General features: G+C 37.1%; 1 protein-coding gene across 4 annotated transcripts in view; it reads right to left on the bottom strand.

Annotated features, from left to right (window-relative positions):
* KCNMA1 (potassium calcium-activated channel subfamily M alpha 1) overlaps positions 1-26683 on the bottom strand; it is a 502288-nt gene that overhangs the window by 256463 nt on the left and 219142 nt on the right. For all 4 annotated transcript variants that reach the window (XM_035897306.1, XM_035897307.1, XM_009641982.2 and 1 more), the window contains exon 3: positions 13501-13562. In XM_035897306.1, coding sequence (XP_035753199.1) covers positions 13501-13562 — 62 coding nt within the window. The remainder of the gene's footprint in view (positions 1-13500; positions 13563-26683) is intronic.

Here is a 26683-nt window from a genome sequence, read left to right as displayed (position 1 = left end):
TATATATATATATATATATATATATTTCCCACTGATCAGCTACACTAGAAGACCAAACTCTTATCTGGGTGGTTCTGACCTCAAACTGCAGAGCAACACGTTATGAAAAGAGTCTGCCCTGGGCCAGAACGGATCACACGTCTTCCTTGCACTTGGATCCATTTCAGTCTTTTAAGAGTCTCTGAGTTTATAATAATAAAAAATAATAGACTATGTTATGAAAGGTGAGGGTGTTAAAAGTTAACTTTTTACCAAGTGTATTCTTTAGACAAAAAAATATTTTTAAAGATTGAAATCCTATGGATACCCTTGACACTCTTCAGGCTCAGATCCTCAGAACAACAAAGTAGTCTTCATTTCCTTTCAGTGTCCCAGGCCACAGAGTCACCTTTACATTACAGAAGACGTAATAGTCAGATAATCCAACATCCTAACAACCAGAGTATCACCAAGTATATGTACAAACTGAGATACCATGTATTTAATTTTCTTCAAAGCTCCTTTTGCAGGAAATTCCACAACCATTCTAGGCTATCTTTTCCAATATTTCACCACTGTCAGAGCTATAAAGCTTTGCTTAAGATCCAAACTAAATCTGCAAAGTTGTAAATGACACAGATTTTCTAGTTTGTCCAGACACCATGGAGATGACCTTTGGTTACCCTTCCATTTACATATTGGAATGGCACAATATCTGTCCCCCCTACATCACAAGCTGGTTTGTTTTTTTTCTTCCCCAGGCTGAACAAAAACCTTTTCCAGCAACCACTCCTCATTCCTTTAACTTATCTGTCACAAGAAGTTTCCTAAACTTTTCATCATTCCTGTTTTTCTCCAGACTTTTTCATTAGTTTGTCTACATATTTCTGGTATAATGGTGTAGAAAAAGCAGCATGCTTTGAGGCCTTACCAAGGCTTAAGATATTCTACTGTTGTTAGTCTAGAAACTTCACTGCTACGAAATTGTTCCTTTCCTCTCAATAAAAAATATGAATGCAGGTTTTAGTGTAAAATCCTGCTCCTTTGAAAACGCCTTGTTATGTAAATATAGCTAACAGGCTATTCAAATTAGGCAACACTTAATTTAGAGCTGAATTTCCTCCATTCATCTTTAAAAGAGATTAACTAGAGAGATGAACATGTGTCCTCCTGCAAACATGCCAGTGATACAGATTTCTGTCCATATCAGAACCAAATTTCTGGCTATTCGGTACAAATTGGAGAAGGAAAAACTAATGGCAAGTTGCTTCAAAGAACCATTAGTAAATACCATCCATAGCCCTTAAAAAAAAGGATCTGATTCTTGAAATACAATACTCTTATTTGTCCAGCCAATATTCTAAGAGAGACTGAAAATGTAAACCATGTAAGAATTGGCTCATGAAAAAATGAGGGCTTAGCTTCTTGAAGATCAATCTCCTAAGCCTGCTATGTTCAGTATAAACACTATTAATTCAAGTAACAGATATTTACATGGAGGCGCATCTGGCAACATTTTCATACAAATAAAGTCACTAAATATCACTGCATGTATAAAGTGTCATTATTTAAAATTACTGGCTTAATTTTGGAATAACAAAATGATACAAGCTTGAACTTCAGTGATTCCTTAGCATGCAACTGGCTGCAGCTGGAAAACAGGCTTTGCAGAAAAGAACCTGAGGGTCCTGGTGTATGAGATGAATATAAGCCAGCAATGTGCCCTTGTAGTAAAGGTGGTCAGCAGCATCCTGGACTGCGTTAGGAAATGTGTCTTCTGCATGGAGACATAGACATACAGGAGTGAGACCAGCAAACGGCCGCAAGGAAGATTAAGAGACTGGAGCAGTCATATGAGGAGGGATGACAATGATGGGATGGTTTTGTTTGGAAAAGAAAAGGCTCATCAGGATCTTATCAACGTGAATAAAATACCTGACGGAGCCTCCCTTAGCAGTAAAGAAAACAGAGCCAGACTCTTCTCAGTGATACCCTATGACAGGGCAAGAGGAAATGGCATTAGCCAATACATGGAATTGCAATTAAGCATAAGAAAAAAAAAAACACATTTAACTGTGAAGGTGATCAAACACCAGAACAGGTTGCTCAGAGAAACTGTGGAATCTCCATCCCTGGAGGTATTCAAAACCCTACTGGGGACAGTCCTAAGCAACCTGCTCTAGGTAACCCTGCTTGAAACAGGAGGGTTGGACTAAACAATCTCTTGAGGTCCTTTCCAATCTCAACAATTCAGAGATGCTACATCAAGACAGCTGAAGTAAAGGTACATGTTGAATCATAAGCTGGTTAGTAAAATACTGAAAACAACCCAAATAGGAGCTGATAATGGCTTTTTTCCAGAACTGCATACACAAAACAGATGTGATTTACACCAAAAATTGGTTTATTAATTTCTCATTTTAGATGGTTTCCAGAAATTTCAGCCTCACTGAAATGTTTTACAAGGCCTAACACTTCAGAAAAATTATCCCATTGCAATTTATTACATTATCTAGGTTGTATATCATGATTAATAAGAATTTCTGTATAATATCAAGGAGTAAAAACAGTAACCAAAAATTTCTCCAGAGTTTGATTTGCCAATTACTACAGAAGGAAACTTGTTTTTTATCATTTTATCTGAAACTCATTCACAGTATTTCTCATTCAACTCATTTGCAACAATTAATTTTGACCATTGAGCAAACACAATGGCATTGATTAATAGAAACTTCATTGCATTGTTTTGTCTGGAGAAAACAAGATATTTCCATATTGTCTACCCAGTGATTATGCACAACTAGTGAAAATCATTGCAATACAATGTTGCTTCATCAATAAGATAAACACATACAGAGGAATTGTATCTATTTATGATTATAATCTAGCTGAAGAATACTAGAAAGTTTTATGGAGGAGTTTTACAGTCTTCCTCAACTCCTGTGTAGACTGGAAGAGTTATTCAGGTAGTGTTTTGCAAATTTTAGCTGCATATAATTTACCGAATCGAGCTATCTGAGCATGTCAGAAAATAAATGCAAACACTGAGCTAAGCTATGGATAGCACATAAAACACACATCCCATTTCTACAGCTATGCCTCACCATACCCATTTTTTTTTTAATAATTCAGGAAAGATAGCACCTATAATGATTGGTTGCTGTATCTCGAGGGTCAGATTTCTACCAACAACCCTAGAAAACAATCATACCTAATCCCTTTGTCCTAGACAGCTAAGTGCATACTAACACATGGAGGGTAATTATCTGGGGCTTTGCCCCCATTGTGGCTTGTTTCTTTTGCTTTTTGCCTTATGATAATCACATCACTGTTGTTGCTGGATTTCACTCATAATTAACACCATCTGTACCTAACAACTGCCTTCCAGCTTTCTGGTATTCAACTGCCTGCAGAGGCCTTGCACTGCACTGCACACCCACCTGGCTTCAATGGCAGCATGCTATTATGAATGCAATGAATCTTAGCTATGGACACTTTCCCATGAAACTTTGCAGAGCAACAAAGAAAATTAATGATCACTGCCACAAATAAGGCTTTCTCCTGCAAATTGTTTTTCAATTAAACCAACAATGGTGTACACTCAGTTACCTATTGCAAACACAGTAAATATAAAATTTGCTCTTACATATGACTGAAAAACTCATTTAATGCTGTATGAGATTAAAGGGTGCTGACAGAGTCTTTATAAACCATACATTTTTTCATTCGCTGAGAATCAGTAGTTGGAACAGCTGAAGTTACATTTCTGTTATAAGAGTAAAAACCAAGTGACTTGAAAGAAATGACTCAAGAGAAACTAATTTACATATTTAACCTAAATTTTCTTTGCATCAGAAAATGACACCTATCACCCATTTGATTATTGAGCAGTTAATAAAACGAAGAGTTCTTTTTAGGAATTAACTTTATTTTCCCCTGCTTTTATAAAGGAGAGGTGGGGAGAACAAATCTAACTGGATTTATTTCAGCATAGGACAAAATTTATCAGCTCACAGAAATGGCCAGAAATTGCTGCAGTATTAACAAAATCAAAATGAACAAAAAAATTAAAATTGACAAGACTGGCTGCAGGGTACCATGGGGGATTTGGATAGTCTGTGTGAGACTGTCTGTATTATTTCCCAAGAATTCTCATTATGGAAGGAATAATACTGTTTTACTCTACTTGCCAAGATACAGACCATTGTAATTTTAGCAATTTGAGCAATGGTAAATACCATCTAACAACATTTCCTTGAACCAGATCCCAGAATTTAAAGTCAGCTTCTTCATCTCTATTCATGCATCATGCAAAAATGTACATATATTAACTCTAATGCATATTTAAAGTATGAAGGAATGCTCCAGTGGCCTCTTAGTGTGGGTTAATGAGTGTATTATGACAAAGAGGTTTATAAACATAATTAAAATTACAGAATCATTTGATTGGAAAAGACCTTTAAGATCATTGAGTGCAACCTACTGTCCACTACTAAACCATGTCTCTAAGCTCCACACCTACATGTCTTTTAAATACCTCCAGGGATGGTGACTCAAGCACTTCCCTGGGCAGCCCATTCCAGTGCCTGAAAACCCTTTCAGTGAAGAAATCCAACCTAAGCCCCCCCTGGCACAACTGGAGGCCATGTCCTCTCATCCTATCACTTGTTACCTGGGAGAAGAGACCAACACCCACCTCACTAAAACCTCCTTTCAGGTAGTTGTAGAGAGCAATAAGGTCTCCCCTCAGCCTCCTCTTCTCCAGGCTCAACAAACCCAGTTCCCTCAGCCATTCCTCATCAGACTTGTGCTCCAGACACCTCACCAGTTTCGTTGCCCTTCTCTGGACATGCTCCAGCGCCCCAACGTCCTTCTTGTTGTGAGGGGTCTAAAACTGAACACAGGATTCAAGGTTCGGCCTCACCGATGCCAAGTACATGAGAAGAATAACTTCTCTGGTCCTGCTGGCCACACTATTCCTGATATAAGCCAGGATGGTATTGGCCCTCTTGGCCACCTGGGCACACGGCTGGCTCACGTTCAGTCAGCTGTTGAGCAGTACCCCCAGATCCCTCTCTGCCAAGCAGCTTTCCAGCCACTCTTCCCCAAGCCTGTAGCATCACATGGGGCTATTGTGACCCAAGTGCAGGACCCAACACTTGGCCTTGTTAAACCTCATACAATTGGTCTCAGCCCATCGATCCAGCCTGTCCAGGTCCCTCTGTAGAGCCTCCCTACCCTCCAGCAGAGCAACACTTCCATCCAACTTAGTGTCATCTGCAAACTTGCTGAGAGTGCACTCAATCCCTTCATCCAGGTCGTTGATAAAGATGTTTAACAAAACTGGCCCCAACATTGAGCCATGGGGAACACCACTTGTGACTGGCCTCCAATTGGATTTAAGTCCATTCACCACCACTCTTTTGGCCTGGCCATCCAGCCAGTTTTTTACCCAGCAAAGAGTATGCCTGTCCAGGCCATGGGCAGCCAGATTCTCAAGCAGAATGCTGTGGGAAATGGTGTCAAAGGCATTAATAAAGTCCAGGTAGACAACATTCACAGCCTTTCCTTTGTCCACTAAGCAAGTCACCTTGTCATAGATGGAGATCAGGATCTGCCTTTCATAAACCCTGCTTACTTAATTCCTCAAATATGAAGACCGAATTGCTATGTAGAATCTGTACACACTCAAAACACTGGTAAATGCAATACTTAAGAGCACAGGAGCCTGAACTGCAAGGGATGTCCTCAGCAAAATGATACAGCATAGTTCTAAAACTGTTTACTGGAGCATAAAACATTCTATTAAAACTGCAACACATAAAAATGTAAAAGAAGAATACATTCAAAACACTTAAAAAAGAAAAAAAGAAACAGAATCAAACTGTAACCTGAAACTTTAATACAATTTATTAGAATATTTTGTGAAATAACAAAATCAAAGATCAAAACACTGAACTTTCTCTACGAACTCTATTTCTGATTATCTTAGATACATCTTATTTTTTTTTATACATCAGGCCACTCTGATTCACTCGAAATTCAGATGCAGCAGCATTGAATTGTTTGACTGACAACTGAAATTTCAATTGCTTTTTTTCCCCAAGGGTTACGAAACTGAGGCAGAGTCATCAAAATACTCTGCAGATTAGTCCAGGTGATGTGAAAAAGCTGACTGATTTATAATGAAAATATGAGATTGGTATCTAAAAAGACTTGATTTTTGGTGTTTACACAGACTCACTGAACTACTCAAACTCCATACCTTAGACATATCTGTAAAACAGGTAACACAGCCTAAACAAATGAGAAAGACAAATTCTCTTGGGCAGTGACAGTCTATATCTGTAACAGATTTAAATAAATGATCCTCATCAGGCTTGTAGTATTTCTATAGAACATTTTGCTGCACTAAATGAAATGTCTTTTACAAGATGAAATGGCAGCAGTAACAAACAAGCAGCAAAGCCAAACATGGTACAGTACACAATCACAACTTATCCTCAAATTTTCCCACAGAATAACAGAGTTCATAAGGACTTGAAATCAAGTGCCACTTAGGAAAAAAACCCTATTTTACTAGTAAAGCATTCCAAGAGAACTTGATGTGACGGTGTGCTCCCCCCCCTCCCCGCCCCGTCTCTGACTCCCCCTCCTTTGACCTCTTTCAAGTGATAACTACCTGTGGCTGTGGTGATAGATGTGTCTGGTCATGAAGGATGCACCCACTGGATGTGGGGGGAGACAGATAACAATGCAATAGCCAAGGGCTATTGTGGAATGTGCCCATCTAAGCACAGTGGTCAGCATGCAAATATGACTATGAGTCAATCATCTTACCCCCATAAATAGTGAGCAGTCCAAGAGCCCTTTGAGCTCTCCTGCACGGCAGCGGGCTGCACGCCAGGATCTCCCCTTGAGCAGGGATGCCTCTCAAGGTTACTCCTCGAGGTTGAGAGATTCCTTACCACGACAGATTCTCGGTAAGTGACTAACAGCATGCTAACTTGGAAATATTAGCTAAGTGACATAAAGGATTAATTGCATATATATAATCCTTTAGGGCATAAACCGTTGACCAAGTCTGGGACTAGGATTGGATCCAGCAGCACCTAGACTCCTCTCTGAGGGAGTTTAGAAAGCATGGGGATCTTGTCTGAATCTCATGACTCAACGGGAGGGTCTCCCTGACAGTTTTGTCTGACCCTGTCCTCTGTGCAGTAAATAACAAAGTGTACCTTGTCATCAAATCTCATAAACTATTGTCGCATTTACCACTGACCTTTGTTAACTCGCTGTTTTACACCAAGAAACCACATTATTTTTGCCTCCCTCTCCCTCCATCCGCAACACTTGCTAATGACACTTCTTTCCTTGTCTGTCAGACAGGAAGTTCCTCAAATAGGACATTTATTTCCAACACAACCTTCCTAATCTTTTCCCATACAATGGCAAAAACCAGTGTGAATCCTCCAAAACAAGAAACCAGACTTTTCATTTTGCATTGTTTTGCTAAGCAGTTTCTAGTACAGCATCTCTGACATCTGTGTTTCCAGCTAGTATTCTACTGAGCAAGTAGGTAACAAAGACCTACTTCACTCTAAATAATAAACACGAGGCCAAAAAACTGAACTGAAAGGCACCACAGAAGACAGATGAAGCTCAAGAAAACTGTATTCCAGGTGGGAATGACAATCCTTTCTAGAAGTCATCCACATATAGAACAGAATACAAGAATACAATTAATGTGTCATTAAGAGTGCATTTTTATGCAGTCAAATATGTATGTGGATACTTTTAAAATATATATTTAATAAAAGGTGGACAAAAGAATGAATAATGCACTAGTCAGAATGCCAGTAGTTAAGCTGCAGACACATCGAAGTAGTGTAACAATTAAAGATGTTTTCTTTTTTCTTATAAAACTGTTCAATTAATGTTTGAAATTAACTTTGTGGTTCATTGTCAAAGAACACTACCTCAATAGACTATATCCTAGAACAGAGCTGTAAAGATAATTAATCTGATCAATTAAAACTCTGCTTTAAATTGCATTATCCCATGCTCTTCAGGGATTAATTCAAAACTAATGCAATCCCAAATGGGCCAAGCCCTCACACTCCCACAGAGTAGAGGCTGACGAGTGTCAATCAACCCTTAGTTTGTGGTGGCTTAAAGCACATCTTTGTGCTCTCTCTCCTGTCATAGCATTGACGAAAGGTGTATGGAGATAAGGAAGATATATAGGGTATTTTCTGATAGTTTTAGAAACTTGGAGAGCTTGAAGGAAATTCTAGAATAGACATATTGGCAAAAAACCCTATTTTTTTTAAAATGAGCTATGTTCAGAAATCAAGTTGAGAATCAGAGTAAGGGCATTTTCCTTATGGCATACTTAAGACAAACTTGGCAAGTTTACATTTGGTCAGTATTCAGGTTCCCTGGATATCAGATCTAGACAAATGGGCTTTTATACAATCTGTATGCAAAAGGAGCAAGTATTTCTGAAATTGTCTCAGATACACAAAGATATATAGAACATAAAAAAAGTAGAGTTGTCTATAAGCTCAACTTTTATTTTCCACATATAAAAAAGACATAAAGCTGTCTGATTAAGAATGCAACAGTTGAGAACAATCTCGGGGCTCAGCATGAACCTATATGTCTGTGTGTATATTTGTGTAAATCTTCCTATTCGCAGTGCCACTGTTATTCTTAGATCCAGCTGTTTTACACTCACTGCCAGATGGCATTTTTATGTACAATTCTAATCAAGTACAATATGTGACACAGTATTGGAAAAATGAGCTATTTAAGAATAACTACGCTGGTGCCTCTGAAAATACAAACAACTCCAAAAAGCTAATGTGAAAAACACATGAGAGTAGAACATATAAAGCAAGTTGTGAGAGTTTTTATGTTTTCAACCTTGCCATTGACAGGCTCAATTATTTAAACATTGACATCAGTTTTTAGTGAAGGGACTCCAGAAAATGAGGTAAACTTCAAGAGACAGTAATAACTGATCATTAGAAAGCAAGCTCTTTGGGAAAAAAAAAAAAAAAAAAAAATTCCATGCCCAAAAAGCACAGCTTATATCTGTGGTTGCATGTTACACTGTATTACACCCCAGAAGAGAAAACGGAACCAGAGTGGAAAAGGATATTCACATCATAAACGGTTTCCATGCTACTGCCATTACAAGAAATAGAAAACAGGAGCCCTGAGTTACCAGTTTAGGGGGAAATCGAGTTCTCTGCTAGTTCTTTTAATGACCGTGCCTAAAGATGATCATGGTAAGCGAATATTATTCTCTACTCTATTTGAGTCACTAATTCAGTAGGATATGCAGAGGTAAGGATGACAAATGGAAATGAAAAGAGGCAATCCATCTTTAATGCTGATGTGAAAAAAACACAGAGAAGTACTTCTATGTCTATTTGTTAAAACACCTTTTACATGCAGAAAAATAAACAGAAGTGGACACAGGAAGGAGAAAGGCTGTAAAAACAACTTATAAAAAAGTATGGAAAATGAAAAGTCTTGGCAGACATCAAGCTCTCGATTCTACTGCAGCACATTCGGCAGACTCTAGAGAACCATCTAACAAGTGCACATCAAGTCAGATTTTGGTCTTAAGAATGAAGGATAATTACATTATTTCCTTACCTTGAAGAATTAAATGATGAAAAATTTTAAAGAAAACTAATTTGAAAAGAACAATTATTAGGATATATGATGCTATTCTGTACTAAAGTAGATCACTTTCTTAATCAAAACTCTTCCAAGTAACTGCTTATGACTTCTTTGAATGTTCTGCTTTTATTCAAACTGAAAATGGAAGACAGACATTAAAGTGAATGAATCTCTAAAAATAAAAATGTAACTTTTTGGTTATTTGTTACCTAACGATTAAAATAATTATGTGCATGATATTTATAATATCTCTTTGGTAAATGTTTCAGATTTCTAGTATTGAAAAATACTGTTGCCCAAGAAAAGTGGTTTATGAATTAGATTCTACAAATAAAGGAAGGCAGGCGTCTAATCCTTATTACTAAGTGAAATATTTCCTACTAGGATGTGACTGGACAGGGATGCCAAGATAGCAATTTCTCTACTAAATAAATTCCCAGTTTAAGGACTGAAATCTTCCATTCGTTGCTACCATGCATCACTAAAAGTGTACGTATTCACTCTAGAGAAAAACATTCTATGTACATCTTGTGGTACTAGGCGACAACAATTCAAGGTGGTGGCTTGTAAAAAGTGCAAGCATTGAATAAACAACAGAATAATCTTAATGAAGGGTATTGGAATAATCCCCATAGTGTTAAAAATTAATAACCTTCGCTCTTTCCACCAAGAATTATTATTTTTGTGATTTTGTTTAGAACCCTTCTTAAAAGGCAAGTTAAGTACTGCTTTTTACAAAGAAAAGTCAATTCAGATTAAAGCAGATATATTGGATCACAACTGTGCTCATATTTTGTAATGGAACATGATGCAGAGATCCTTAAGTTTGTGCCACAACCTGAATTAGTACAGACATATTGTATAGCAATACAAAGCTGCTTAACTGGCTCCACTGATATGTAGGACTAAGTGGTATAGAGACTACTATGTTGATTAACCTGCACTATCTTCTGACCTCAGATCCCTTCAAAATAGCATTGCACTGGACATACCATTTCATATGGTACTAGTCTGGGAGAGTGTCTGTTAGAGCGATTGACTGGGTAACATAGAAATGCTCTTAGTTTACCCTCCTCTCATAGCCCTGACAGCATTCATTTCGCCTCCAGTCACCTTCCCTATACCATGAATATAACAGAGGAAGCAACGGGCAGTGTCTTCAGTATGAGCCTTATCGACTTTCTCAGTGTCTTCCACTGGAACTAATCATGGCACACATCCTTGCCTGACAAAACTGAGAGGTCTTTCCATTCTTTCCCCTTCCTTCACTATCTAAGAAAGTGGTGTTGTTGTTACCATACCTTATGTATGAAGTCATGTAGGATTCCTTTGTGGACATACACTGCACCTGCAAATCTACTGACAGATTGTCTTGAATGAATAAAGCACTGGCGTTTTGTTTTAGACAAATGCTTACACCAGTACTCTTCGGCTTTGGATTGACAGCATGATTTTTGTCACTTTATGCACAAGATCAAAAGACAGCTAAGCATCCATGGCTCAGGTGGAATACAACAGCTATAGAATGCACTGCCAAGGGAAAGCACGCAATACTATATGTCACTATCTGTCCACTGTGCACACTAGATCCTGTTTGTCTCCACTGTTTGTCTCTGTTCACTAGTTTTGCTGAGGATATCACAAGCCTTCCTCTCATCCTACTTCAATCATTCCTGTTTGGCCAAATTCTAAAAGGAATTACTTTTACTAATCATGCATTTGGGGATCTTAAGTAGACTGATATTTCAATACATTTGATTCTACGTTGCTGAAATGGATATCAGGTCAGCTGCTAATACAGAATAAAGCAGACATTTTCACTTCAGGGATGTATCTGGGGAGTTTCTAACCAGAATTAAACTACAAATGAGTTTCCAACCAGAATTAAACTACAAATGAGTATTTACAAAAAAAAAAAAAAACCAAACCCAAAACAAAGATGTATGCATGGGAAGAAAGTAGGGTAAGAGAGAAGGAGGAGAAAACAAAGGAAAAGTGTGCGAGTATATTAACTTGAGGCTGCTGAATTTAAACTGCAGTCAGGAGTTAAATGTTGGCTGAAACCTACATTTAAAACTTTTCTATCCCTACTGACAGAGCAGCCAATAAGCTGGTAGCAGTACATGGTTTAGGTGGCCCACAGAAAGCTTAAGCACCTCAGAGAAATCTCCCATGTTGTCAGTTTTGCTCTTCTTGGGGGGGCGGATCAAACAAAGGCTTCTGGAGTGCAGTGCCCAAAAATTATTATATAATCCATTACATATAATCCACCGAAAGGCAATTGCCCTGACAAATAGCGGTATTTTGTTGGTCTGAAACTGAAATGTAAGTGGAAACGGGTTTTATTCTATTTGACACTTTTGACTTGGGTACCTTGGGCACCCAGAAGTTTTGCCATTGTGCTTTAAAAAGTTTTTTAAAAGACCTTCAGAAAACACCACCTTATGTGCTTCAGTGGTGACATGCTCAAGAAAAATTTTCTAAAGTTAATGAGAACATTCACCACAATGGAAGGAAGGAAAAGGTATTGTCCTCACTTCAAGGGAGCTTAAGATAGAACTTGAGTTTTCCCACCACTTAGCTCCTCTTCCCAAAGAAAATCTCTACCTTAGTTATTTGTCTTGAGCTTGACACATGTAGGCTACAAAGGCATGGCTTGAAACTCACACAATATAGAGCTGACGTCCATGTATTCGAGAATACATTTTGCTAGTGCTACCACCTACCTAAATATCAGTACATACAGATGTCAACAGTGAAATGTCTGGTTTTCAGTCACATAAGAATTGATTTAGAACATAACAACTGTCATTACAGACAGCTGGGCTGGCTTACATGGTGTGACTCCAAAACCAACCAAGAAAAGCTTGACCTGGCTGAAAATAGGAGCGTCAGCGAAGGCAGTTAGTGCAGAGTAACTCTTGCAGTAATGGCAAGCCTAAAACTAGTTTGGAGAAAAGCAGCAAATACAGAGTCCTAGAGCTTTAAAATGCTCGTGATACTTTAGAATATCATCTTCCCAAAATGATTGGATTCAACAGAATAATATTCTATTAAGTCCCTTTTTATTGGTTTCTTCTGTGTTAGGATACCAATTTGCCTGTTACACCACTGACAGTGTCCAGCTTGATATGAGAACAAGGGTGGAGTACGAATGATATCAAAGAGAGGATATTCCTAGTTACACTGGTTTGTATTAAACCATCACATACCTCAAAAGGTCAGGATGAAACTTTCTATTGCCTGGCCAAAACTACACCACCATATGATAATGTTGGTGTGAATTTAACAAAATATTGTGATGCTTTGCAGATTTTTACTGGCTCACCTTATCTTGGGAGAAATCTGTCAAACCCAGGAGATGGAAATCTGAACAGATATGCAAGATATGCTCATACTGTCTAATTCATTCACAGATTTTCAGAAGTGTTCCTGTCAGTCTCCTAAGACACTTTTTTTCTCCTGCAAACTGTAATTTTTTGGCAAATATTCTTCCCCTGTATTTCTTATTGTAGTCTTGAATATGAAAGATTCCACATATGCCCAACGAACATAAAAACTGTAAATTTGCAACTTTATTTATAATCTCAACACACAAAAGTAGTTTTTCTCTCTGTTCTAAAGATCCAGTGTGACAGTGTTCAATCTAGTTTATGTAAGATCTTTTTCCCATTCTTGACTTATTTTGGTAGAACATGCACTATTATAGTTCTTCACACTCAGGCAATGAGACCAAGCACTGATCTGAAGTAGATGAATGGAGCAATTTAAAGATGTATAATTGCTGCAGTAAAGTGGGAAATGAAAATGTACTAGAATACTCACTTTGACGAATCTATGAAGTATATTACAAGAGCACCAATACTAAGAGCGAAGACTAAGACAACCTACAAAAGAAAAGAAAAGTCATTTAGCATGGTTAAAGTAAAACATTTTTTCTTTTTCATACAAAAAAAAGACAAGGAAAATGAATCATAAACCATCATTTCTTTATTTCAGCTGTCATTTTCTTTAGAAAGCTACTCCTACTTGAATTTCAAACACTACATATTATCATAGAATGCTTTCTTGCATTGAAAAAGACACACAAACAAGTTGAATCCTAGCTCAGGGAAACTCAGTATACAATTAGGTCCTGATCCTAACCTCTGCTAAACTGTATTCTTTAATTTCAAATGGCAAGTGATCCTACTGCATGGCATTCATATCACAATATAGCTTTATCAGACCTGCCCTTCAGGACTGCACTAAGTTTCTGCTCATTGGTAGGTAAACAGAGAGCGATGACACATTAGACTGAACTTCCATTTACATACATGGTTGTAAAATCCACAGGATAAGTGTAAGGCTATGTGAAAATATGTATTTACTCTTCACTCCTGTTCACTGGGACTATATTTAACTTTCAAGTAGGTTAAAACAACAGCTTGATGCAGCATGTCCTGATACAATGAATACATACCCTGGGCACCTTGTAGTCCCAACATTTTCCCCCCTTTAAATCTGTTGAAGTGTTTGAACCAAACAATTTTGTTAGGTCCGGCATCCAGCCCTTACTAAAAAGGCAGAACTTGCTTTTCTGGCTAGTGCAGCAGAAGCTGGATTAATCACGTCTCTGTCTCTAATTTTGTCTTTCTGAACATAAAGCAAATGCAATTATCTGTTCTGTTGGGTTCCAAAGATTCTCCAGAGTCGTGGGAAGACTTAGTTTCACATCCTAGTCAGAGTAGGTCTACATCTACACAGGACAGCGTAACTGAAATTTCTGCACTCAAATTTTGGCTTGAAGAATCATGAAGTACACAACAGTGTGTTTACCCATTGCGACTTAGATTTCTGATATTCTTACTCTAGGTTTCTGCCTCTTGAACAATGCCATCCACTGGGTAATTTGGAATCTGAAAACATGAACCCAGTAAGCTATTTTTTGTATCTTAGCATACAATTCTTCTGGAAGAAATCAGAAAAGAATCCTGTCTGCTGCACTGAGGATGGGAAACAGATGGAAAAATGTGTCTGATCTGCTGACCTACAGATCAAAACAAAATGTCTTCTTGGAGGCACGTCTCAAGTAGCTTCTTAGAAGTAACATCCCTTAAAATAAACCCAGAGAATTGATTGCTCAGGATTGGGTAAACCAGGGTACTGGTTTACAGCTCCTCAAACTGCCAGTTAAAATATAACTCGTTAGGTCAGAAGTGGCTAAAACTTAAGATACTATCTAAACAACTGCATGTTTGAAATAAACTAGTGGTGTCATTCCAGTTCTGGCTGAGCAGATTTATTAATCTGTCTGAATACCGTAACTAATGCATACTACCACGACGATTGCTACTTTTGTTGACAATCCAACTGTTCAAGCAACCAATGAGCACTGAAACAAAAGATTGTCTTTTTTCAGTATAGGCTTCAGGCCTTTTTCTGAAGCTGCTGTATTAGGAAGGAGCCTGACAGTCTTAGTGCAAGCAATACAAAGGAACTTGTAACGTGTTAATTCTAAGTAGACTTACTGAAACAACAATGTAGAAGTTTCTCTACTCTCTCTATCACTCAATGCTGTAATGGCAGTGGCTGAAGCAAGGTACAATCATAATTATATAACCAAACTCTGGAACTCTGCAGGGCCAAAATCAAACACGCACATATATTCCAATAAAAGAACGAAGCTCATTAATTTCTTAATATTATGTAACATACATTAATATAACAACTCCAACTTGTAAAAAAAATTCTATTCAGCTGAAAGTTTAAATTAATTTTCCATTCCTTTTAGATCTTGCTGACCATAACTTTTAGCTTTGCGAATGCCTGAGAAAGAGTATTTTGCCTGAGTACAAGTACCTGTTGTCTTATCTGATACATTATCACGCAAATCAGTGAGATCTGCCAGTCAAATTCAAGGACTGAGGCATGAAACTCTTCAAATAACGTTTTAGTTACCTAGGTCTAATATAATGTTAACATCTAGAATTTGAATCTTTTTTCATTAAACTACATTATTGATCAGATGTGTACAGGTGTTGCAAGGTGAAATAAGCTATTAAATCCATATCAACTGGTAAGATTCTCATCACCTCATAAGAAACTTAGGTGATGAATAGAACTTGTGGATTGTCACCTGGCAATATACCCCTAATTATGATTAGCAGTCATCCCAAGGTTTGTTTTTTCTCTGAAGTAAATGACTGTGAATCAAACTGATGGTGCACACCTGACCCCACCCCTTGCAGTATTCCAAGCCACACACAATCACAGTTTGGATCTGAATCCAATCTGATCTGTTGTCTAGGTCTAGAATTATTTATCATGAATACATTTCAAGGGAAGTCTTTATGTATTTTTCTTAAAACCAGAGTTAACCAAGGTGCTGAGGATTCTGAGAATACAGTGCTTATATTTTTTGGTGAAAATTTTTATTTGACCCAAACGAGTTTTAAACACAGTTATTTAATGTTACATGGTTTAAAGTCAAGTATTAATGGTGATGGTTTAGCCTACATTCTGTGGAATCATTTATATACTAATAGCACCATCAAAACCACTATTAAATACAGGTATCTCCTTAAAACAAACAAAAAAAAAACAATGCAAAGAACTCAACTGACCAACAACCAACCAAAAAAACCAACCCCCCAAAAATCCAAAATCAAACCAACAGATTCACCCTCTAGCAGGAGTTTTGAGCTGAAGAATGCTGAAATGACCATTTAATGCTGAAAATTAAATTTGAGAAACTAAACTTGTTTTCTGCTTGGGACACTATGACACTCTTCTCATCCTTTCAAAATAAGTAAAGGTGTACTTATATTTTCCATTCCACATAGCAAGCCTTAGGACACAACATTCAGTCCTTGCCTACTAGCCAAAGGAGTCCTCTAGAAAAAAACCAGCATAACTGTATATCAGCCTTGCATTTTAGTTATATCCAATCACTTAATAATCATCACTGTGCTGCTTAAATAATGTTATATAGTTTCTGGGTAAGATCTTCCAACATACTTAAGGAATTTATATGTTCTGTGACAAGTCATATGACTATCACTAAAATGCAAGTATCTAAAATTTGCAAGCAGCTCCATATTCCCATGCTACGCGAAATAGTGAGATATGTATACAAAACTACACCATTCCCCTACTGTAATATAGATCTGATTCTAAATCAAAGCTTATTTGCTTTTCTATTGCCCCAAAACACATACCTAACATTACAGTTCATAAAGTCCCCAAAAAATTAAAGAAAGGACATCAGAAGATAATAGAATCTTAAACTCTATTTTTATCCTGCTAGCAGAGAAACACGTTTTTCCTTTGCTAAGTGACAGTGGTATTGAGCTGAACTTGAATATATCAGGAGTGTGGAAAAAGCAGGGCCTGAACCAATTAGGTTAGAGTTATATTAAAAAAGGAAAATTAATACCCTTCCATGCTATATAAATGCATTTGATAGAGTTTCAGATGCAAGTTTTTTGCTGTATTCCCATCCAAAAAAGCTGAATGCAACCTGTCTTTTCAGACCCAGGGAGACAGTTCTTAAGTTTAGGTCTGGATTCAGATTAGAGTCTTTGCTAGATTGTCATGGGAGATAACACCTATCTTGGGGAACTTACTGTGCTTGAAGAGAGGTATGAACATAGACAGACTGATACCCCAAACTCACAGCAACTAGAATGTCAGGGAGAAAAAAAGGATATATGTATGTGAATTACTGCCTTTTTTGTTAACCAGGCCATAGGGAAAAGCTTGCTTGTTCTGCTTATTATTCCAATGCAATTGGCACAACATTGCAATTGCTACACATCTATTATAACTTCTCTCTGTCTGGAGGGAAAGTCTCTTTTAATTTATAGCAACTTACTGTTAAGATTGAGAAATGTGAAGTCATATGCTAGCAGCTACACTAACTAAGCACTTAGTTTCAAGTTAAAAATAAACATCAATCTGATTAAAGAGAGGGGAAAAACATGGAATAGTTGTTGCATGTCCTTAAATCATTCCTAAAAAAAATATCCAGTCACAGAGTTCAACAAAACTGTACAATGCCTTTTTGAGGCAGGAGTCAGAGAAACTTCAGATAAAATCCAGTTAAAGAAAACTGTAAAAATGTTTGGCTCTCCACTGCTAGCAAGATGCTCCAGAAGAGCTTTGACTGCTCTGTTGCAGCCAAACTACAGTCAAACTTTAAGAAAAAACCTGGAAATTTTAATAAGGGTGTAGCAACATAATAAAACTGCAAGGAAATTTTAGACATTGAGAAACTACTATCAAAAATAAGCCATGACGACCGTAAAGGGGATGAGCACACCTTCCAGGAGCAGGCCTATGTAACTCAGGATGACAGGGATAATCCAACGGGTGGCACTGTTTCCTCTCCAACTGCACTGAGCTACTGGCCTGGGTTCATGAAGAAACCTGGGGACATGGAAAGGCTGTTCACATTAGAGAGGAGGGCTACAGTTAATACGTCCACCACAATGAGTAATGTAAGGACTGCAGAGCAAGAATTTCAATCTCTCACTATCCTGTAATGTCTGAATGTTCTGGGGAACATGAAACATTCAAGTTTCAAAGGCAAATTCCTGCTCGTACAATATTGAACTATCCAAACACCATTAATACAAAACAGCACAGAACCCAAGAGGTAAAGCAGGAAATAAAAAAAGGTGTAGTTGTCTATTGCTATATTCTTCTCAACAATAAGTATTAAAATAAGAAGTACACAGTGAAAAGAAAAAACTTTCAGGAATCCTGTAACCCCTAATGCTTCAGGGCACCAGAGTGTCCTTATTTTGTTACTTGATGACAATCTGTTATGTATTGTTCTTCAGAAATCTCTCTGAAACTCTTACTATTCTAAGTTTAAATTTTTAAACCCTAATCCTACTGTACTGCTTAGAATATATTAAATTGTTCATTATTAACATTTTTAGAATTTCACTTAATTTTAATTTCTACATCCATACAGTAAATTCTGTTAATGAGCTACTGAGCTTTTTCATATGATGCTTTAAAATAAAGCTCTATTAGCTTTTATATTTAAAATTACTTAAGGAGAATACAAAGTATTTCTTATGACCATAAAGCTACATCTTCAAGGATCCATTCATTTTGGAACACTAAAGTTTACATTAGTAAGATGTCAATAGCCGGAGGTTTTGACCTAATTTGAATGAAAATTTACATACTTTAAATATAAAAACCAAACTTCCTTTAACTGTAAAAATGGAAATAAACTGTATTTATTTTATAGACAAACAGAATTTACTTGTCTGGATTTGTTAGGAATGAAACCCTGCATTTCTAAGGACATGGCAGCTGCAAGTTACATTTCAGAAGTAGGAATTACTTAATCTTTGCTTGGCAACCCCAGCATTAATTTGCAGGCTCTAGGATATGCACCAGCATCTGTGCAATTATTGTAGTTTAACAAAAGCAAGACTTGAGCAAGTCTAGACCACAGAAGAGTCAAAATGCCTTACTTAAATTGATGTCTCATTAACTGATGCCCTATATGCAAACAACAAAATTCAGAAAGCATTCCATGTAGGCAAAGCCATAAGTGGTAAGAAATTATGCACTGCAGCTGATATAAACAGCTGAGCAATTAATATCTCTTAGGTTACTATAAATATAAATGAACTAAGTTCTATTTACTATAATGCAATATAGATTCTCTAAAAAAACCTGTTCTACGACCATTTTTTTTGGTAGCACCTCATTAAGATGTTTTTATTACCTTTGGGCATATCACAGTGAACTAAAGCAGCTGCATGATGTTAAATTATACAGTTCACATTAGTTCATCCAACAAAATGGTCTTCAGAACTTTGTGATTTGTCAAGACAAATAAAATGCTATATATACATATTTATAGCAATCAATAGTGAGTTTCTGTTTAGAGACTTTTTTTCCACTATACCCTGATACGCAGGAGTAAAGCAGGAGTGAGGATCTCCAAAATCCATCAGCAGGACCTAGTACCACATTCTGGATAGAGTGGTATGCTCACTTTTCTGAGCTTAAACACATTGTCCTGTCTTGAGTCTTTCTGCCTCTGTTTCTTTACCTGGTCCCTCTCAGACCAATGGATAACTAACTAAAACAACGAAGGCAAAAGCAGAAAATATCCACGCGATGAGGTCATGAATTCCCAGGGGCTCTTCTACCTCAATTCAGGTCTGCAAGATCATACTTCTTATTGATGAAATGCTCTCTTCCAGAACAACTGCATACAATGCCAGCTTCTCTTTAAAGAAAACTATCTTACCATGTGCCAGTAGTTGTGAGCCACCTTACAAGAGCAAACTAGGAAATGCAAGCAAATGAGGGCTGAAGCAGGTGAATAAGAGAAAGTGATAAAATAATGAAAAGACAAAGTAAGATTCCATCTTGTTCCTACCAGCAATAAATAATAAATGAAAAGTTCAAACAAGGATTCTAAGAAACTGGGAAATTTCCTATCATTTACCTTTTATTCACAAATACAGGGAAACAGATTTTGCAGTTAATATACTCCCTGTTTAAGAGCCATGCTTGATGGAACATAATGCTATGCAGAAGAAACAGTGATATATGCATTGGTTCTCATGCAAGTACAGGCAAAGTGCAAATTCTACAGTCAGCACCTGCTGTTGACGACAGGATACAGGCTAACAGCTATGAATCTCAAGGGATGTGTCTGCTGGGTAGGGTGCTAGCTAGTAAATCTGTCTCCGTGACTTATTGATCATTCCATTTTGCATGCAGGAGAGGCAGGGGGGGGCGGGGGGGGGGGCACGGACACAACAAACACCACAACGTATTTACAACACATTTCTACTATTTCTTCCACTAGGATTTAGCATCCAATTCTAGAAGAAACTACGCACCTCCCAGCCAGACAGTGAGCAATCCCATCTTTCAGGGAAGTCAGAAAAGGTTCAGAGCACAGAACTCTGTAGAGCCTTTACTCCCTATTAGTTGTGAGCCTGAAGCAATTAAAGTACTAAATCCAAACTTTGCAACTCTGAGAGCCACATTGAAAACATCTCAGAAACCCAGACTTGAAAATGTTTGCATGCAAGTTATTTTCTTTCAGTTACATTTTCTGATTTTTTCATTTTGTTTACCTTTATTACACAGCAAGGAGTTAACTAAGAAGTTAATTAGCTATTAAATTCTACAGTGACTAATTTAGTCACCAACATGCATTAAAAAGAGTGCTGAAATCTTTGGCAGCTTTACGAGTTTCTTCGCTATATAAATTTTCCTCTTCGGCAAAGCTCGCATAGACCATTTTACCATTCAACCACCATTTACCAAGAAAAGTCAAAGTTTTCTTTGATCACCTCAAAAGAGGAGGTGAAGGGGAGTGAGATACGACTATTTGACAAACCATAGGCAGTAAGGTCTCGGTGAACTTCTCTAGGAAAATTCATAGCACGGATTTCATTTTAAAAACAAAAGGCAGCATTGAAGTATGTCAGCATGAGCTCTGGATGATGATCATGAGCAATCAGAAGACTTGGTTATTATCCCTAGTTCTGCCACTCATGTGGTGTGTGACCTAAAGCGTATTACTTGACCTCTCCAGGCTTCCAGTTCTCCCTCCTGCTTTCATTTGGCAATGATACTGCATGTCAACTCATTAGGGCAACAGCTGTCTGTCATTACAGGTGTTTGCAATGTATCTAGCACAGCTGAGACCTCTCCTGCTGCCACAATAATAATAAAAAGCCTGAACAGGACACTGTGTAACAGTGCCAGCACTATCTGTGAGAGCAAAGGGACTTTATTTATTAAAGGGTTTTATTTAAATAGAAAGGAATCAATACCTCTATCTAAGATAAACTCCTAGGTTTATCTTTCTGGAATTACATCTTTGGTCCCATTAAGCCACTACCCAGTATAGTAGGGTTTTGATTTATTACTGAAACTAAAATTATGTATTTCTTGTAAATATATCTTAAAATACAGTTCATATTTAATGCATCTCTTTTTACAGTCTTGTGTAATAGTGATAAGAAATATAGAAACAAAATTGCTGGGAAAGAAAACAGATACAGCAGATACAGAAGTGTTACAAGAAAAAGAGAAAAATTAGCCACACATTAAGTTCCCACATATTGAACTTATGCCTCAAAACAGTAATTTGAGCATTATCTGAAAGGCACAGGTAAGACGCATGGTAAAGGCCTGAATCACTGTGAGCTTGGCTAACTACTCATAACCGTAGTAAGTAATTAAGGTAACAGGTCACTGGGACTAGGATATGCGACATCTCTGAATAAAACCACACAAAACAGAACTAGCAAATTCAGCCTGTCTGACATTGGCCGCATTTTATTATCTCTCCAATGAAAGATTCCAGTTTCTTACATACACTTTAATAGACTTCCTCTCATTTGAGCAGACTGCTTGAAATCAAGAAGAGTCTCTCTTACTAAAGGGATAATGTGAGATCAAAATTCAGAAATAATTAGAGTATACACCAGACTCAGGAATATGAAAAATCAAAGCAGGAAATAAACCAAAGAAAATTAGTATCTTAATGCACTTTTGTTTTCCACACACATTCCCAATCTCATTGGAGGAAGAATTTTAAAAAAGGAAATATCTTTGCTATGTGCTGTTCTGTACATGCTTCTGATATGTGTTAATATTTTAGCTTTATTTTTCTTTCTTTATCAAAGTTATTTTTTTTCCTCAACTTTCCACTGACATATTGACAATAAAATGAAAATTTCTGTTCAATCCATAAATGTGAAAAGACTGAGATTTTCTAATTAGTGAAAAAATACAAGACAAAAACTCCCATCTGTTAATGGTGCTCTGTAGCTTGAAGTTAATTAGGTTTGCTGGGAGAGTGCCTGGCAATGTGACCAATGACAGCGCATGCAACTTTTCCAATTCAGTATTTAATTTCATTAGTCAAAAAAAAATAGCAGTACTTTCTATCACAATGTGCCATTTTGTAGAAATAGGCAAAGTAATCTAACTACAATGGTTCAACATCAGGGAAATTAAATCACCAGAAACGAAGAGGAAACCAAATGAGGTCTATACCAGTAAAAAGTAATCATTTGCCAACAATTAACCCACCCCTGTATCTGGAATACTACAATACAGAACTGAAAATTAATAAACTGTAAAAATATATATATATACTGGCAAATGCTGTCTTTTTTTTAATTTAGCAATTTTGTATTTCTTAATTAGTATTTGTTTAAGACAAAAAAAAAAAACCCAGCCAAAACCCAAGCAAACAAGCTTCACTGCTCTTCTCATTACTTCAATACGCTACTCCTCACTAGTTCCCATCAGTGATTTGTTAACTGAACAACAACATAAGAGAACATCCAAGAAACTGTCAAGGAAAAAACAAGATGGAAACCAAAGAATGGTGGTAAAAATGCCAGAGAAGCATAATATAATAGGGTAAGGAAAATGCTCTGTCTTCTAAATGTTGAAATCAAATATATTTCTGGAAATAAAGGTTTGGGGTAAAAAACACACTAGCAAGTGCTCTCAGGAATGAATAAAGTTGCAAAAGGGAACCTTCGGATAATTTAGGCCTGATCCTGCAATCCATAGTGTGTTGTTACAATATTATACATACTAATATGCTGCTAAAGAAACTAAGGCTTATTGCCATGTCATGACTAAAAGGAAACCCATTTCTTTGAGAATGGATCACTTCAAGGATTCAAATTAATACTAGATCATATGGCAGACAAAAAGAATCCTCACATTCCTCAGTCATTTGGACATAAGAGTCTGACGTACAATCTACACGACAGACTGTCATATCAATAAAGGTTGAAAAAGGAATTAGAGAAGAACTAATTAAGAGAAGTTACTTCCTCTTGCTAAGGTTTTATGATTGAATGGGTTGGGTAAGTTCATGTACTCAGATTTGCTGTTACTATTCCTAAATTTTCAAATAGCAGACCTCCATGCACATAGAAACAATACCTCCCTTTCCAATTGTTTAGGTTCTTAGTCACAAGAACTCACACACACATCAAAGGGCGATGCAGCTGTGGAAGTATTCTCTGAAAAAACTGAAGGCTCTCAGCTTCGGCAAAGCCTAGTAAAATTTCATTCAAGAAAAATACTGAATGAAGACAAAATGGTCAAATCATTCAGCATACAAAAAAGCACTTGTATATTTGTCAAGGAATGTACTTTAAAACAGTATGAAAACAAGACACAGTCTTCAGAAGGGAAAAGAATCACTGCATCTGATTAACTGCAAAAAGAGTTTTCTGCTCCAGTACTCAACATTATGGCTCTCCCATTTCACATTACCTAATAATTTCCAGAATGGTAATATTTCACCTTCTGTTTCCAGAACAAACATAAAGTATAACAATTTCTGACACCTGCAAATGAATGAAGCCTTGTATTAATTGGTCAAATTCTACTCTAAGTCTAAGAAAATCCATAGCTGTTTCATAGACTTCTAAAGAGAGGTAGCCATCAGAGTGACTTTTTAATAGCGGCCACTGTACCTTCAGAGATTTGCATGAGGATTTGCAGGAGCTCACTGTATTCAAGTCACACTATCTACGTGGTGATTAGGCACCCCTCACTGTCAACTACATCAGAAGCTTTCTTATGGCAATCAAATGAAATATCAACCACTGGACATCAATGAACAACATCAATGTGAGGAAACCATGCTAAATAGGAAGGAGGAAAACTATTGTTGATGGAGTTAAACAACATAGTGTTTTTGAAAGTCACCTTTGCAAGAATGATTTTCCTCCTTTGTCTCTGGCATTGTTTGTCCTTCAGTCATGTTGCCAAAATCGATAGTTTTGACTGATAGCCACAGGAAAACATCTCTCATACCAATCTGCTCTGAAGACTGAAAAATTGGCTTTTTTGATCATTAGGAATAAATCTAAACCTACTTAATCAGCCAGCTTTATATGAGAATTTGTGGATACAAAAAGCTACCTTTAATTAGTGTACAAAAGAAAATTATAGAAAGAGCAAGTCTGAGCAGTGGCTGTAAATTGTAGCACTGACTACATTTTAGTCATTGTACAGACTTAAGATGTCTGATAATTCTATACAAGAGCATATACCTCAACTTATCTGAAAACAGAAAATAAAACCAGCATAACACTTTTCCAGGGGCTACTTCAAAATACTGTTCTAATCAGAACTCTCAATTTCCCCTGGCAACATAAATATAGACAATGTGAGCTCTTTTGGTTTTAGACCAATTTGAACTGAAAAGCCTGCCAATTAATTCTTTGACACAGTCATTAATCAGAATATATAAGATCTCTACATAATTAGATAATAAAATTTAGCAATTTAACTGGAGCAGCTAAACCTAAAGTAGACAAATGCTCAGGGTTTATGGCGAAGCATTCACACACAGCAAGAAAGCCATTTTTGATGGGCTTTGGAAGTAAAGTGAACGAATGTTCGTATAGTGGTTTCTGCCCCTTTAAAAAAACATGAGCATAAATTTTCCTTTTATCTTATGTAAAATCTGTGCAAATACAGTTATATGCTACTACGGGTGAAATCTTGATTCACAATTTGGTGCAAGGCTGCACTGCTACATGGAGATTTCTTCACACTTCAGTATTTCAGAGAAAGTCATGGAAGCCTTTGATACCATCAAGTACAGGCATTGGTGACCTCCATACTGTAATCATCAAGGAAATGCTGATGGTATGTTGTGAGTATTGTTAATCTGGAATTATGATTCAACATCATGCATCAAACGATGAGAAATTCCCACGAGGTATGAAATGGAATCAATGATTTGCAACTATCAACTAAAAACCGATGCAGAAAACAAGTGACGTAGCAAGCAGTGATGTAGACAATGATGTAGCAAGCAAAGGTAAAAAGTTACACAACAAACCTTTACTTGTGGTGAATATTTTTTTCTGTTTTTTGAGGGGTAGGATGGAAAGAGCAGTTTCTCTGTAAGGATGCAAAGTGATTTATTCAGCAAACTTGTTTCCTGCAGATGAGTTTTCCTACGTGGCTATAATTTTAAAACTGAAAGCTTTTTTATGAGCCTTTTAAATGTGGTTTAAAGATAAAATCTTATAATCATATGATTAAAGGCTTGCAGAAACAACTTCCAGTGTAACTCTAATAGTCTTGTTTACTACCCTTGCTTTTAAAAAACATACAGCAGTGACCACTAAATCTGGCCTTGAAACCAACTGTTACCTTAGCTGACCTTGTCTCTCGCTAGTGACAACACTATGTCAGGTCCTTTAGCTTTCACCCTCTGATGTCGTGGCTTTTGGTGTTCTTTTTACATAACATGAAGAGTTTAATTCAAAGAGAACTTTTCAAAGTCATCCCTTCCTCTGGGTCTGTAGTCTTTGCATCTTTACCCAGTTTTGCTAGCCTGTGGTATCTCCCATCAGCATCCTTATTCTTCTTACAGATGCCCTCTTAAAGGTGGAGACCTAGAAAATTGTCTTCCTGAATGCTTTATATGGTCCCTTGTGAAGGCCTAAGACTGTAAGACTACTGAGTTTCATTCTGGAGTAGTCTTACTCACAGACATAAAAAACAGAGGGTGGAGAATGAGGAACATACAACTTCAGCTTAAGTTCTGTCTCATAACTGTCAGGTGGTACATAATTTTCCCCCTTTTCTGCATGCTTGCTTCAGCCTGGCTTTATCTCTTTCCGAGAAGCTACAATAGTGTTTATTCTAAAAACCACCAAAACCCAAAATTGGACCAGCCACCAGGTAATCACATACCTATCCTGGCCAAAGCAATTTACAAGAGGTGTTGCTGCAACTCCATGTCTTTATGTTAGTACACAGTTTTAGTTCACATTTTAAAATATTACAGAATGGGCAGAAGTTTAAAGTACATATTAGGTTTTAAGAATCTTAAGTGTTGCAATAAAAAATTCTATCTTGCATGAATTACACAAAATCTAGCAGTAAACTTCATGAAAGACAAAGGGTTTTTTGTCTGAAGGAGTAGTGCAGAATCTGGCTGAGATTCTGGCCAGGTAAATTATGCCATCGA

This window comes from Egretta garzetta, unplaced genomic scaffold (genome assembly GCF_000687185.1).
Source record: "Egretta garzetta isolate BGI_Z169 unplaced genomic scaffold, ASM68718v1 scaffold56, whole genome shotgun sequence".
NCBI classification, from domain to species: domain Eukaryota; kingdom Metazoa; phylum Chordata; class Aves; order Pelecaniformes; family Ardeidae; genus Egretta; species Egretta garzetta.
The sequence above is the reverse complement of the archived record's forward strand: the minus strand, read 5'-3'. Positions and strand labels throughout refer to the sequence as shown.